This window comes from Cyprinodon tularosa, unplaced genomic scaffold (genome assembly GCF_016077235.1).
Source record: "Cyprinodon tularosa strain WSP-4 unplaced genomic scaffold, ASM1607723v1 ctg267, whole genome shotgun sequence".
In the NCBI taxonomy this organism is placed as follows: Eukaryota; Metazoa; Chordata; class Actinopteri; order Cyprinodontiformes; family Cyprinodontidae; genus Cyprinodon; species Cyprinodon tularosa.
In genome coordinates this window covers 360,798-374,175 of record NW_024038971.1, presented here as the reverse complement: position 1 = coordinate 374,175, position 13,378 = coordinate 360,798, and the positions used below count along the sequence as shown (strand labels likewise).

Sequence of the window (13,378 nt, the reverse complement as noted above, 5' to 3'; positions counted from 1 at the left end):
ATATATATATATATATATATATATATATATATATATATATATATATATATATATATATATATATATATATATATATATATATATATATATATATATATATATATATATTTGTATGGCATAGATTGATTTTTTTTGCGATTTTTCTGTTTGTTTTCTGAAATATTACCATTCCTTCTTCATTCAGCCTGCTGCACTTTAATACCTAAATTCAGTATTTTGGTTGTTTAAGCTTTTTGACAAGAGAACAAGTTGATTTTATTCACACCTGGAACCTTTTTTAAAACGTCTTTATTTCTTTATTTAGTAGCTAAAGCTCAGATTGGCAATTGTCGATCAGTTTTCAACAGTTTATTCATGACTAGACTGTTTGCTGTTTTAACACATGAAAACCTGTTGATCTAGCCCTTATAATTGTTGCTCCGTACGTGTCCTACAGAAAACGAACCTATGCCCCAGTATGAAGTCTTTTGCAGGCTCTTGACAGGTTTCACCCACATTATGATGTTGCAACCATAGTTTACCATGGGGAAGGTGTTTTAGTGCTGTGTGTGTAGTGCTGTGTTAACCCGACACAGCCTTTTATGTGTACAAAGACAGTATAGATTGTGGACTAGTTTGATCAAAGCACCTTTGTTCAGTTTGACTGTGTGCCTGACATTAGAAAACATGACTTCTCATAGTGGATCTATCAAGCTCCCATGGGATTCTTGCCTGCTTCTGAGCTGTTGTTTGTGTGATTCTCTCTTTATTTTGAAATAATAACCTGCTTAAACTTTCCCACAATTGCCTATTCTGAACTAAGAGTAGTCTTCCCTCATTTTTATGGAGCTGATAATCACAAAACTTGATTAAATTACACATGAGTAGACATTATTTATTGGCTAACTTATAATTGCAACTTGTCACACAGGAATGTTTTTCAAGGGTAGCAAGGTAAAAGGGGTAGAAAAACAATGAATGCTTCAGTTTCCAGACTTGTAATTCTTACAAGATTTTATGTATCATGACTTTCCTTCCACTTTACAGTTATTCACGACTTTTTAGTGTCAAAACTGTGGATCGTGAAAGAATTGACACTCTGAGGGAACATTGCAGGAACACGAGAGAAAACAAATGACCAAAGATGGATTCAGCAAGGTCTCAGAAGTGCTGTTCAATTTGAAATCTGAGTCACACGGTCTGTTTCTTTTACTGCATCTGAGAAGCATTCATTAGAATAGAAACTTTAGGACCTTTATACATGGAAGCAGGTAAATAATTTGATATTGCCAGAACAGACAGACGCTCTGCAATAGTGCTGCACGTTACTATGCATTATAGCCTCAGACTGATGCTTATAGAAAATTCCTACTCATGGCTGACCTGGATTCCAAGTTATAGAGGAAAAACATAAAAAGCTGAGCTTAAACAGAGCTATAAAAACCCTTGTCACAAGCTCTGAATGAGGCCTATAAAAGGAGTGATTACTCATTTCACACCTCACAAATGCCTACGACGTGCAAAGAAATCTTAGAGCGAGAGAGGGAGTGTGCACACAAACTGGCCCACAACTGCAGAGTAAGAGCTAAAATCTTTGTAACAGACGAGGCTGCGTGGTTAGTGCCAACCTCCTGTGTTAAATCAAGCTTTTTTAGGTGCAAAAGAGGTGAATAAAAATAATTTCAACATAGCCCTTTGTTTTAAAAAAAACAATTTATTGAAAGGTTTAAAATAATCAGATGAGGTAGCTTACTAAAGCACTATAAATACAACTTTGGGACTTTTCAAATTGGAAATAATTTAACTAACACAGTATCTGCAGAGAAACAACTAAATGTTAACAAATACATATTTACAAATGCATTGACAGCATTCAATGAAAGTAGGCCTTAAACACATTTAAATTTCAAACATACAGATCATTAATTTCTGGAACTGATTTAATCATATTTTACAATTTAAATACTTAAGTTTTAAAACATTTAACAAAGAGCTTCATGATGTCTTAGACAAAGTGGTTCCCATTTTTTTTATACTAAAAAAGCACTAAAATAATATAATTATGTATCAATTAGAGAACAGGACAGGGACTTTTATTCCTTGGTATAAATTGTTTTGGAAACTACCTATTTCCACCACATATTGGCTTGACACTGCCCACAAACAACAGACTATACAAGTGTAAAAATGACTTGTATGAAATGTTCTCTTTGTCTTCTGTCCTTATTTGCCCACGGTTCTAAAAGAGATGTCCCCCCTGCTTCTTAGAAAGCCTCTAGTACTTGTTCCCAGTTCACAATTGACTCAGTAGCATCTGAATGTTTATGAAGCGATGATCTGTAAAAGCACTGCTGATAATATTTCTGATGTCTTTTGTAGAAAGTTGTCATATCACAGTGTGTTGAAAGAAATATAACAAGTAGTCAAAGATAACTAATGTTTTAGCTTATTTGAGCAACATTATATTTGTAGATAACGAATGCTATTTCATTGTTATATACGCTGTTGCTCTAAGCTCAACAACTTCCCTGTCGTGATGTGATCTCTTATTACCACATGTCTGAAAAACCCGTGGTATTTGCTAACTGAGGTAGTCAATGAACAGGCTAAATAGGTTTACCAATATAAGATTAAACACATCCTGCATCATCACTTGGTTAGCTCTGTATATTTGCTTGGATGTAATGCATTAAATACTAAAGGAATTCATACAACAGCAGATGTTATACTGTACTCTGTGACTCAATGATTTGAATAAGTAAAAGGGTAATTGCAGAGAGAATCAATACCAGCTGTACCACAGCCTGAGAACAATAGTCTGAGACACGTGGTTATAAATTGTGGTACAAGTACTGCTTATGATTAATGGGCTGCCATTGTTGTTATTTCTCAGAACAACTAAGAACAAGGGGTGGTGGTGATTTTACTTAAATTATTGAATGATTAAAGTAAACCACACTCTTTAATCAGCCATGCGTTGCCAAGAGACGGTTTTTGTTTTTACGCTACAGCAGAGAACATTTCAGAGTTCCAAGTTTTGTTTAATTTCTGTTAAAAATCTATAAAAATGGTTGAACTTGGAAAACTTACTCTTATGGTATTTGAGTTAAAAAAAATTGAGAACCATTGTCTCAGTATAACGCTGCATATTGAGGTATGTTTAGTGTTGATTAAGGCCTGTTCAATCCATTCCAAAACCAGCCAACAATCTAGTTTATGAAAACTCCTATAACATTCTCTACCAAGGTCTCCACACTGACTTTGAGAAAGGTAGACCAGATGATACATTCTGGGTGTCTACCTCCTCTGTGGAGGAAGCTCGGCTTTGCTCTGAGTCTATCTCATCTAGGTCAGAGCTAAGGTCATCGGTGGAGGTGTTGGAAGCAGCAGGGGACACCATGGTGGTGTCCATCCTTTCAGGGTGGGGCCAAGTGCTGTTACAGGCTGACTTATCTGCATCAAGATACTCCTGATTATTGAGGGGCATGCTCTCCAGGAGGTGGTTCAGCAGCTCTGCTGCTATGGCAGGGTCGATTCCAGGGCAACTGGACACAAATGTATGCACGTCATGCATGCACTGGATGTACCCAGCAGCGAAGCGCTCCCTGGCCTCCCTGTTCAGAGCATCTGCTTCTGAGGAAAGAAAAACAGCAGCAGCACATTACTCAAATTTCATTTTACTCTATGGCAATGGTTTAAGCTCTAATTGGCTGAGTCATGCCTCATGCACATTCAAAACCTTTTGGTTTTACATAATAATGACAATAATAGTGTTGGGACCAAAAATACTGATCACATAACCAGTTAGTTAGTCAATCAGTTGCAACATTTATAGAATATTGGTGTTTGCTTAAATTACCATTATTAGTGTTAGTGACAGCAAATCACTAATTTGAGCTTCAATCCTTCAGAGGTTATAAAGTGCATCACACTGAATTACTTATAAAAGCTGCATCACATCCTGTCAAAAACAGCTTTAGTTGACCTACTTAGGTTACTGTTACCAATAAAGCAAAGTAACTAAAAAAGTTACAGACTGATTTTGCTGACAATTTCAGAGGAGGTGCTTATTGTGACTGGCAACAAATGGTGACATTTTGGTGAGGATCCCGATCACCATCTGGATCCAGGAAGTTTTCGATCCTGTATTATGTGAATACAGGAATTAACCTAAGGTGGAAATCATAATACGGTATGTCTTGGGAAAATAGCTACTTGGCAGAGGTCTGCACTCTCCAAACACCTTACAGTTGCTTATGTTTGGTCCAACAAAAGAGTATTGAGTATTTTCTTAAAATACCTGAATCATTAGGTAATGCTTGATACTACCTCCACTCAAAAAATTAATTAATTTGATTGGTGAACAAATGATTAACTTGTCAGTACAATGTCCAAAATGAATCAAGGACTCCTGATGTTTTAAGGCAAGGCAAGTTTATTTATAAACATTTAAATATATTTATTATTATATATAAAAGTGATATATTTTTATGAATATAAATATATTCAGTGCAAAGATAATTAAATGTACTTTACATTAATTAAACAATAAAATAGAGGATTTTTGTTTAAGGCGTGTTTAGCTGAAAACAATGCAAAGCACATGTGTCGTAATATTTCCTTTGGATGGTTTTAATTGTGAAAATGCATTTTGCAGAAACAATCATGCCAGAGATAATCCTCTGTCTTAATCACTTTACTGACATTTTGACCACTGAAAGGCAGAAACACAACAATGACAATTTCTAATGTGAGATTTTTTCCATTACAGTTTCATTCAGGTTTTAATAGAGACATACAAACCATTTTTCCTTCGAATTGTCAGCATTTAAAATGCTGTGGTTTCCTCACATTCTAAAACACACATTCTCTATAATCTTAATTTTAAATTTAACATGCTTAAATATTTTTGACATATATTTTTCAATGTTGAAAACCTGTGGGGATATAGTTACCACATTATAAAAAGCACTTTATTTCATTTATTTATTCATTCTCCAGATTCAGAGTATTTATATTATGAAAAAAAACAATGTACAGTACAATAATCTAGTTGTCTTATTTCCGTATCTTTTATTTTTATTCACTTTTCTACAGGGGCGGAGCTAGATGGGTGGCCAGTGGTGGCCATGGCCACCCTTAGCCAATCATTGGCCACCCCTACCATTTATTTCCCTCTAATACAGATGGTGGCAGCAGTAATACTCTCAAGTGGAATATTCAAAACATTTTTCATATATGAAAAATTACTTTACAATAAAAACACTGGTTAATTATGCACATCAATGTACTAATATTAAAGATGATAGTAATAGAATACATGCTCTTCAGAAATAGATTTTGTTTTATGGGTAAAGAGCAAATGTCTCTGCAAGTCACTTAGGAGTCTTCAGTGAAATCATAGATAATTAAATGTTTTAATAAAAACTTATTAAATAATCAATTTATCTAGATATTAGTGCTTGAAAATATCAATTTTATGCTAAATGATTACTGATAAAAGTAGGTAAGCAACGATGTTCGCCCAAAATTCAAACCTAAAAGAATTTTCTCCACTATACCTTTTATCTAGAAAGCACGGATGTTTGAATATATGCATCTATTTGTTAGAAAAAGCCGTAGGAAAGTATCATTTGTCTTTATTAAGAAAATATGAATGTTTTGCTCATTAGTGTAGATTAACCATGGGTGCCTATCTGCTTTTGGCCACCCCTCATGTACAGTATTTATTGCCTGGCCACCCTTATAAGGTACACATTGTGTGACCACTTCTAATATAACCTTTTGCTGCTGTAACACCACAATTTCCCCATTGTGGGACAATAAAAGGATTTTCTATTATATTCCATTTGCTTGCTTGCAAACATTTCTTAATGGCACTAGAGGTTTACCTTGAGCTCGGTGCTGCAGGATGTTTTCTACATGTTTTACGGTAACCTCCAAAACTTCTGCATTCTCCATCTTCGACTGTAGCTGTGGATGGCACAGATACAAAGTGATCATCCACTGCTTGCCTTATTAGGACCCACATCTGAGGTGATTTGGATAAAAACATTACTTACATCCAGGTCTACCATGAGAACCCTGAGTTCCTGTAAGCTTTCATTGATGCGAGCTCTTCTTTTCTTCTCTACCAGAGGTTTCCTCATCTACGGATAACGGAGAAGAATAGGTCATTCTTAATCATTTCCAAGTCACAAATAATAAGTCTTAACATATCCTACCTTCCTGTCAGATTTGAATCCGCTATCACCTTCTCCTTCTGGAGTGTCGCCGCGGATCGGAGCCATGGAGGCGGCTGGGGGTGTGATCCAAGGAGCCGTTAGAAGGGCTCGTCAGGGGGACAGATGGCCGTGCGTTCCCAGCGGCAGTTGACTCCCTTTGGAAAATGGGCTGTTTATGCTGCTCTGAGGGGCCTTGCAGCGAATGCATGCATGGCTTCATTTAAATATGAATGCATTGGGCGCGCAACGCTCGTCCCCTTTATCAACAGGGGTTCTGGACCTTGGAGCCCAGACATGTAAAAAGATCTGATCTTATGAACCCTCTAAAGTTCATCATTTCACTTCAGTGGAAAAAGCACTTTTAAAACTTAGAAATGCATTTCATGACAGGTTAATGCACATTCCCTTAACCTTATTTAAAAAAAAAAAGTCTTCAGAATTTATCTTATTAGCTTCATATCTAAATTGGCCAGTTCTCACATCAGATAATTAGGTACTATGGTCAATTCCTTCTTGATTGTAGGCAATCTGCTCATGAACAACACCTCTCTCCTGCTAAAACACAAGAAAAACACTAATCTCAATTAGATCATGTTAGCTATAAATAATGCAAATTGAGAAAATCTTGATTTACCCTTTTTTAATTAACACTATCACTATATATTTTAATTTTATTGATATAAATCTTATTCATGTTATTTTTTTCGTTCATTTGTGTGACCCTAGACACAAAAACACATATTTATTACCATTCCTGGAAAAAAATTGTAAAAAAAAAAACAAAAACAAAAAAAAAACCAACATACTTATCTTTAATTAAGGCCTAGGGAAAAATAATCTTGCATTGGGACATATTCATTCAGAAAAGGGGGATCCCTTGGTAGGAATATTTTTGTCATATCCCTGGTGCTGCAATCATTATATCCCTGCTGTAGTTTGAACAGTCCCAAATGACCATTATTACTTTCCTTGTGTTATAGTATTTATGATGTTTGGAAGATATTAAGAGATTAATTTTTGACCATTGATCAGTGCATAATCTATATAAATCGCACAGTAAATTCCACAGTGTTAAATATTTAGTGTCAAAGTACATTGACTGTTTTAGAGTTATTACAGCTACAACTGGAGTAAGATACACTATGTAGAGTTCTAATTTAACACTTATACCGAGTGGAGCCAAATGCACTCTTAAAATGTAGACACCCTCACCTGGAATGTAAACACCACCTCACTGGTCAAAAGGGCACAAAAGTGAATGTACTTCCTGCAGAGGATGATGAGAGCCCAACTGACCCCACCCATCCTCACCACCTTCTACAGAAGCACCAAAGAGAACGTTCTGACCAGCTGCTCACTGTGTGGTGTGGAGGCTGCAGTTCCTCAGACTGAAAGAAAGTGAGAGGAGTGGTGAGAACTGCAGAGAAGATCATCAGAGCACTTCTTCCCTCCATAAAAAACTTTTCATCCTAGCGTTGCGTTGTCCTGAGCCCGTAACATATGCCCCCTCACTCTCCCACCGTGGACTGTTCTCCCTACTGGCCTCTGGGAAAAGGATTCGAAGCATTAGATGCAAGTCCAGCAGATTCCGAAACAGCTTCTTCCCCACTGCCATCAGACAGCTGAACTGTTGAGAAAGCTCTAAATCATGTCACAGACTCTGCATCAAACTGATCATATCAATGTATCTTTTTGCACCATGTTTTTTCTCCCACAATGTCTACATTTGATCCCTGCAAATTTTGTTTTGTATACACTCTGTGTATACAAAAAGACATTAACTGTTGTCTTTTTTTGTAATTCACATTTTCAGTTGTGTTTTTTCAGTCAATACAGAAATTACTTAAAAGTAGAACTTTATGAAAACATTGGAAACTATTCCTAAGGAAAAAAATTTTACATAGAAAAAAATCTATTACTTTTGGTTCCTAGGACAGAATTAAATTATCAGATCAATGCTGACATTTTGACTTACACTCTTTTGTGCTTGAAGTTCAATTTTAAAGAAATTTAAACTTTTTAATTAAGTTAGTGTCCTCATGAGGTCTACAGTATGAGATATGCTTGTTCTTATGACAGTGGGCATATGGTGCAGAGCTAACTATGTTAATGTGGATGAGTAGTCAGTTTGCCATAGACATATGATTTTCAAGTGTCTTCTGTTCATGTTTTTCCCAGTTTATAGATTCCCTGCTGGAGATTATTTTTTAGATTAAAAAAGGATGTAATTGTAGTGTACAAAAACCCAACTGTACAATTGTACTTAGCCTTTTTTTTCTTTTTTACAAGTGTTTTAATTTTTAAAGTAAATACTGATTTTTATGTAGATACTAAATCATATTTATTCAAATTAGAAAAAATAAAGTATTATACACAGTATAGTTTCTAACTGCAATGCTCTCACTACCAGTAGTAGTAAGCTTTAATAACTTTATTGCAGTATAGCTATTGGCTGGGCCAATTTAAAACATCACAACATTTCCGGATGATGGTGTTCAGAACAGAGATGATGGAAGGATATGCAGCCTTAAATAAAATGCGGAATTTACTACCATATTGGGATTTTTACTCCAAAGTAAAAACCGACTGTAGTGCAGTATCCGGAGATTGACTTGAAATTTATTCTTCCTTCTATAAAAACGGCCAAAGATACAAAGCATTATTTTTTGTGTGAAAATTAGCTCATAAAATGTGTATTTTAGAGCGTTTAGGTGCAGTTTTTAACTATCTATCAGCGCATTAATGTAGAACAAACTTTTACTTTGAAATCAACGAGGAGGCTTTTCCCTCGGTCCCACACAGCGCCCGTACGTCAGAAAAGACGCTCTTCTGACGTCACAGATTCCCGGGGGCGACGCAGCAGCGGCGCTATAAAGCCCTCTCGGTGCTGTGGATGGAAGCGCGGCGCAGAACCACAACCAGACAAGAGACAAAGAATTAAAGAAACAAAAAATACAAACACTGACTTAAACTAAAACATGGTGAAGATCACCTTCCAGTCAGTTTCGGCACAGAAGCCCGACAAAGACCAGGATGTGGACAAGATTACTATACCCCAGGCTCACGTGAGTTTGCGCACTTTGTCTTTCTTTGTTTCAAGCTTTCTATTGTGTCTTTTAAGATTTATTTCTATATCAATTTTATCACAGCATGAGTAATTGCACCTTTGCACAAGATAAGTATAGTGATGTCTGGTCATGTGTGCCCTGATCTGTGAGAGGATTTATTTTTAAACGTTTGATTTAAGTCTTAAATCGCCTATATATAAATATAATCTGAAAAGAATCTGTATATCTCTGGCATCAGACCTAAATGTTGCAGTAATTATTTTTGTTGAGTCAATTAGGGGATCTGTGCAGCAGCGTAATAGAAAAGGTCAGTGCATGCCAATGCCAGCCTGAGTTGACATTACATCATCTCAATCGGCTAGCCTGGAGGACACTGCAGATGACCAGCCCTATCTTTATAGCTGTGCATTCAAATGGATGTGACTGACATACCCTATTCCATTCAGTAAACAATTTGCAATGCATTTTAATTTGGTTGCATTTTTACCTCAAGGGGGAAAAAAAATCAAGCCATACAAAATAGATAAATAAAAAAGGTGCAATTATTGTAGCAATCATGTCATTAAGAGTATATACAATTTTAGTCCTGCAGGGGCGCCTTGGAGCATAAGAGGATGAATAGTATAGTAATTCATGTTTTGCATTGTATTTCAAGCCCTCAAGCTAAAATCTTAAAAATGTACTGGATGTCTAGTATCTGTCTACCATAAGAAGAGTTAGATTAAATATAATTCATGCATTAATGAATACGAAAAACGTCCTGAAAGGCTGAAGATGGGGATGTGTCAAGTCTTTCTTTGTCTGTCTCAGCATTAGATAGATAGATAGATAGATAGATAGATAGATAGATAGATAGATAGATAGATAGATAGATAGATAGATAGATAGATAGATAGATAGATAATGCACCATAGCCTCTTTTTTGTTAGCCTCTTTGTTTAAATCCATCTAAGAGGTCTATTCTTTTACACCGAATAGTCTTTTTTTAATCCCTACCCCTCCCCTTATTCTCAGCACACTACATGCTGTTCGATCCACTCAGTGACGTATCCATCATCACAGAAGACACCCCTTTTTCCTCTGTCTAGTTGCGTCAGTTGAAGGATGTCAGAGGCAGGGTGGGTTATGATTGGCCAAGGTAGCAGCTGAGGCGTCAGAGCCAATACGTGTAGATCTATTAATATGTCCCCCCCACACCGCCCAGGGACCCCTCTACGCTACACAATCGTCCTAATTTCTTTTTCACTCCCACTTGGTGAGCCGATATATGATTTCTGCAAATATGGAACATGGAAGTAGGCCTCCAAGAATAGACCCAGACGGCCACGTGCCAGAATCTCCGTCAGAGGCTGGCAGAATCTGTTCTCCTTGCTTCCGCTCTCCATGGCAACAGTAGTATGGGAGAGGCAGAAGGTTGGCCGAGAGACCGTAGGCGGGCATCTGGCATGCCTCACTCCAGCCCGTCCTACGTCTACCAGATCCGATTGCCTGACTAACAGCTTGGCAACAGCTTCCAGTCAGAATCACCTCTGCTACAATTCAGACTTAATAAGGAAGAGTATAGGCCTGTGTCCTTATCTAGGGTGCTGTCTTAACTCTAGGCAAGAACTTTTCAATAGAGCAAAACTTTCCCAATTAGCTTGAATGTATTTTACAATGCAATCAAAAAAAAAAAAACATTTGAGACTTGTGTGAGTTTAAGAAGCTGTTCTCTAACCCATCAGCTTTTCTTCTTCCCTAACAGGGGCGGTTGGTTCCTCCTATGAAGCCCAGGAAGCCCTTTCCAACAGGCTTGTGCTGCATCGCCATTGGCCTGGTCATTTTCACACTTGGACTAGTGTTGCCTTCCATTTACATTTATCGCTACTATTTTATGTCCCAGGTTAGTCAACTCAATCAAAACAAATTGTACCTCAAATATTACTCACTAGACCATGCCACTGATGATCAAAACATGCTGACTCTACTCTTTCTCACCCTCAGCAGATCCCAGAGGACAGCTTGTTCCACTGTCGGGTCATCTACGAGGACTCTGTGTACGCTCCCCTGAGAGGACGCCAAGAACTGGAGGAAAACGTGAGCATCTACCTTGAGGAGAACTATGAGCAAATCAGCATTCCAGTCCCTCATTTTGGGGGCAGTGACCCAGCAGATATCGTCCATGACTTCCAGAGGGTAAGTTCTAAAGTCTAGCCCTCTTGTCTAGATTTTTTGTATTTGAATGTTGACTAAATATATGTTCCTCTTAATTTATTCCAGGGCCTCACAGCCTATTATGACATTGCATTGGACAAGTGCTACATCACTGAGTTAAATACGACTGCTGTGATGCCTCCACGCAGCCTGTGGGAGCTGCTTGTCAATGTCAAGGTGAGCATCATGCTATATCAACACAGTGAATTTCTCTGTTGTGAGATCAATAAAGTTCTATTCTATTCTAAAGATGAGTAAGAACATTGTATTTCCCTTATACTGACTGCTTTATCTCTTTTTTTCAGAGGGGGACATACCTTCCCCAGACCTACATCGTCCAGGAAGAGATGGTGGTGACTGGCAGGTTGAGGAACATGAGACAGCTGGGCCCCTTTATCCACAGGCTCTGCTTCGGCAAAGAGACGTTCCGCCTTAGACGCCGCAACCAGCGCCAACGTGAGTTAGAATTTGTGATAAATTATACCCAATATGTGCCTGGGTCACTTCCGCTTAGTTGTCACCTGCTCATATCACCAGACTATGTGAGAATGTGAGCCAGGCAATGTGCTTAGGGGCAGTCATTGTGAGCCATCTGCATCAGAGATACAGAGTTCAGATTTGCTGTGTGGGAGCATCAGAAAGTGACCAGAACCAGAACCAAATAGGGTCTTCCTTGGGAGCATTTCAGACAGTTTGCAATCCACGTCTGTCACAGACATGTGTGTGTCTGTATGTATGTGTTTAAATGTGGGCACAGCTTGGGAACTTCCTCCTGCTACATGAATCACCCGTAGTGCAGTGGACATGTCCACACATTTGTGTAGGAGGTAGTGATGCGCATGCAAGATAGCTCTGGCGTTGTGTCCCACGATTAGTGTGAGATCTCTTAGAAATGATGCAGCAAACTTCCCCCTCAGTACATATATGGATGAGAGTAGTATTGATTCAAACTGGGCACTGTGGGAATGCGAGCAGCAGTAGTAATATGAAGAGTTTCAGTGCTGAGAAGATTTTTTCTAAATGCATCTTTTGCTTTTTTTCTCTCTCTTCCAGGTATCGAGAGACGTGAGACAAAGAAGTGCCACAGAATTCGTCACTTTGAGAACACTTTTGTGGTTGAGACCGTCATCTGCGACCGATTCTAAAATCAGAGGCGGAAATCACAGCCATGCGACACTGAAGCCAATTTCAAACCATACCTCTAGAATTTCTTATCCCTTAAGCTGCACTTTAAGAGCAAAATGTTGTCCTTTATTATGAGTTTCAGACTTTTTGTCCCATTTTTGCTCTTTTTTTTTATTGTTAATTGTTAAATTTGAAGTCAGATTGTACATGTGTGATGTTTGGATTTCTCTGTAGATTGTCTTGTAGAACAAAGATAGTAAGCTCAGTCTAATCAGTCAGTCTGTGACATTCACATCAGAACACAAGAATAGTTCTTGTCGTTTCTTGTTAATATATGTTCCCTTGGTTATTTTTTTTATTTCTTTAAAAGGATGTAGTAAAGATGTTAATTTTTCTTGTTATTTTCATTACAGAATTGTGTATATAACTGGTTGTTCCTAAGCAATATATATATCTATACATAATGTAAATTAATTTTCTTCTTATTATCACATTGTTACATGCATAGATTTTTATCAAACTTGTTTTTGTGAGATATCATTGATTTGTGGTTTATTCTTTTTTCCTTTGGTATCACACTTTCCTACTCCTTTGGTTATTAACGGCTTTAGACTGTAATTAGTAGCAGTGCTGTAGAGGGACAAAGGGAACCAAAGTCTGCAGTCAGTGATGCTACACATAGCTGTAAGGGATATAATATTTATATTGAAGAGTGCTTTATAGTTTAGTTCACTTACTGTAGAAGATATCAAAGGCAAAAATCAACTTTGTTTTGATCTTCCTCCTCCT

General features: G+C 37.4%; 2 protein-coding genes across 3 annotated transcripts; one reads left to right on the top strand and one right to left on the bottom strand.

The window, feature by feature from the left end:
• Positions 1 to 1,686: 1,686 nt before the first annotated feature.
• hes6 (hes family bHLH transcription factor 6) lies at positions 1,687 to 6,407 on the bottom strand. Its single transcript, XM_038289225.1, has 4 exons — positions 6,204 to 6,407; positions 6,042 to 6,128; positions 5,871 to 5,952; positions 1,687 to 3,612 (listed from the first exon to the last, which is right to left on the bottom strand). The coding sequence occupies exons 1-4, from the start codon at positions 6,267 to 6,269 to the stop codon at positions 3,218 to 3,220; spliced, it is 630 nt and encodes a 209-aa protein (XP_038145153.1). The 5' UTR covers positions 6,270 to 6,407; the 3' UTR covers positions 1,687 to 3,217.
• A 2,642-nt stretch (positions 6,408 to 9,049) lies between these two features.
• itm2cb (integral membrane protein 2Cb) lies at positions 9,050 to 12,955 on the top strand. 2 transcript variants are annotated; one of them, XM_038289351.1, is made up of 6 exons: positions 9,050 to 9,268; positions 11,016 to 11,153; positions 11,258 to 11,446; positions 11,531 to 11,641; positions 11,770 to 11,920; positions 12,518 to 12,955. In XM_038289351.1, exons 1-6 carry the CDS (start codon positions 9,182 to 9,184, stop codon positions 12,607 to 12,609), a joined length of 768 nt encoding a protein of 255 aa, XP_038145279.1. In that variant the 5' UTR covers positions 9,050 to 9,181; the 3' UTR covers positions 12,610 to 12,955. The 2 variants fall into 2 exon arrangements, with proteins under 2 accessions (XP_038145279.1, XP_038145278.1); XM_038289350.1 differs by having other exon boundaries at positions 9,051 to 9,268; positions 11,255 to 11,446.
• Positions 12,956 to 13,378: the final 423 nt, after the last annotated feature.

Bases quoted from the DNA above. Each gene is read 5' to 3' on its own strand.
- hes6 (XM_038289225.1), bottom strand. From the start codon at position 6,269: ATGGCTCCGATCCGCGGCGACACTCCAGAAGGAGAAGGTGATAGCGGA. The intron at 6,129-6,203 runs GTAGGATATGTT...CGTTATCCGTAG, and splicing joins GATTCAAATCTGACAGGAAG to ATGAGGAAACCTCTGGTAGA. The intron at 3,613-5,870 runs GTAAACCTCTAG...TTCTTTCCTCAG, and splicing joins CCTGCAGCACCGAGCTCAAG to AAGCAGATGCTCTGAACAGG.
- itm2cb (XM_038289350.1), top strand. From the start codon at position 9,182: ATGGTGAAGATCACCTTCCAGTCAGTTTCGGCACAGAAGCCCGACAAA. The intron at 11,447-11,530 runs GTAAGTTCTAAA...AATTTATTCCAG, and splicing joins TCGTCCATGACTTCCAGAGG to GGCCTCACAGCCTATTATGA. The intron at 11,642-11,769 runs GTGAGCATCATG...TCTTTTTTTCAG, and splicing joins AGCTGCTTGTCAATGTCAAG to AGGGGGACATACCTTCCCCA.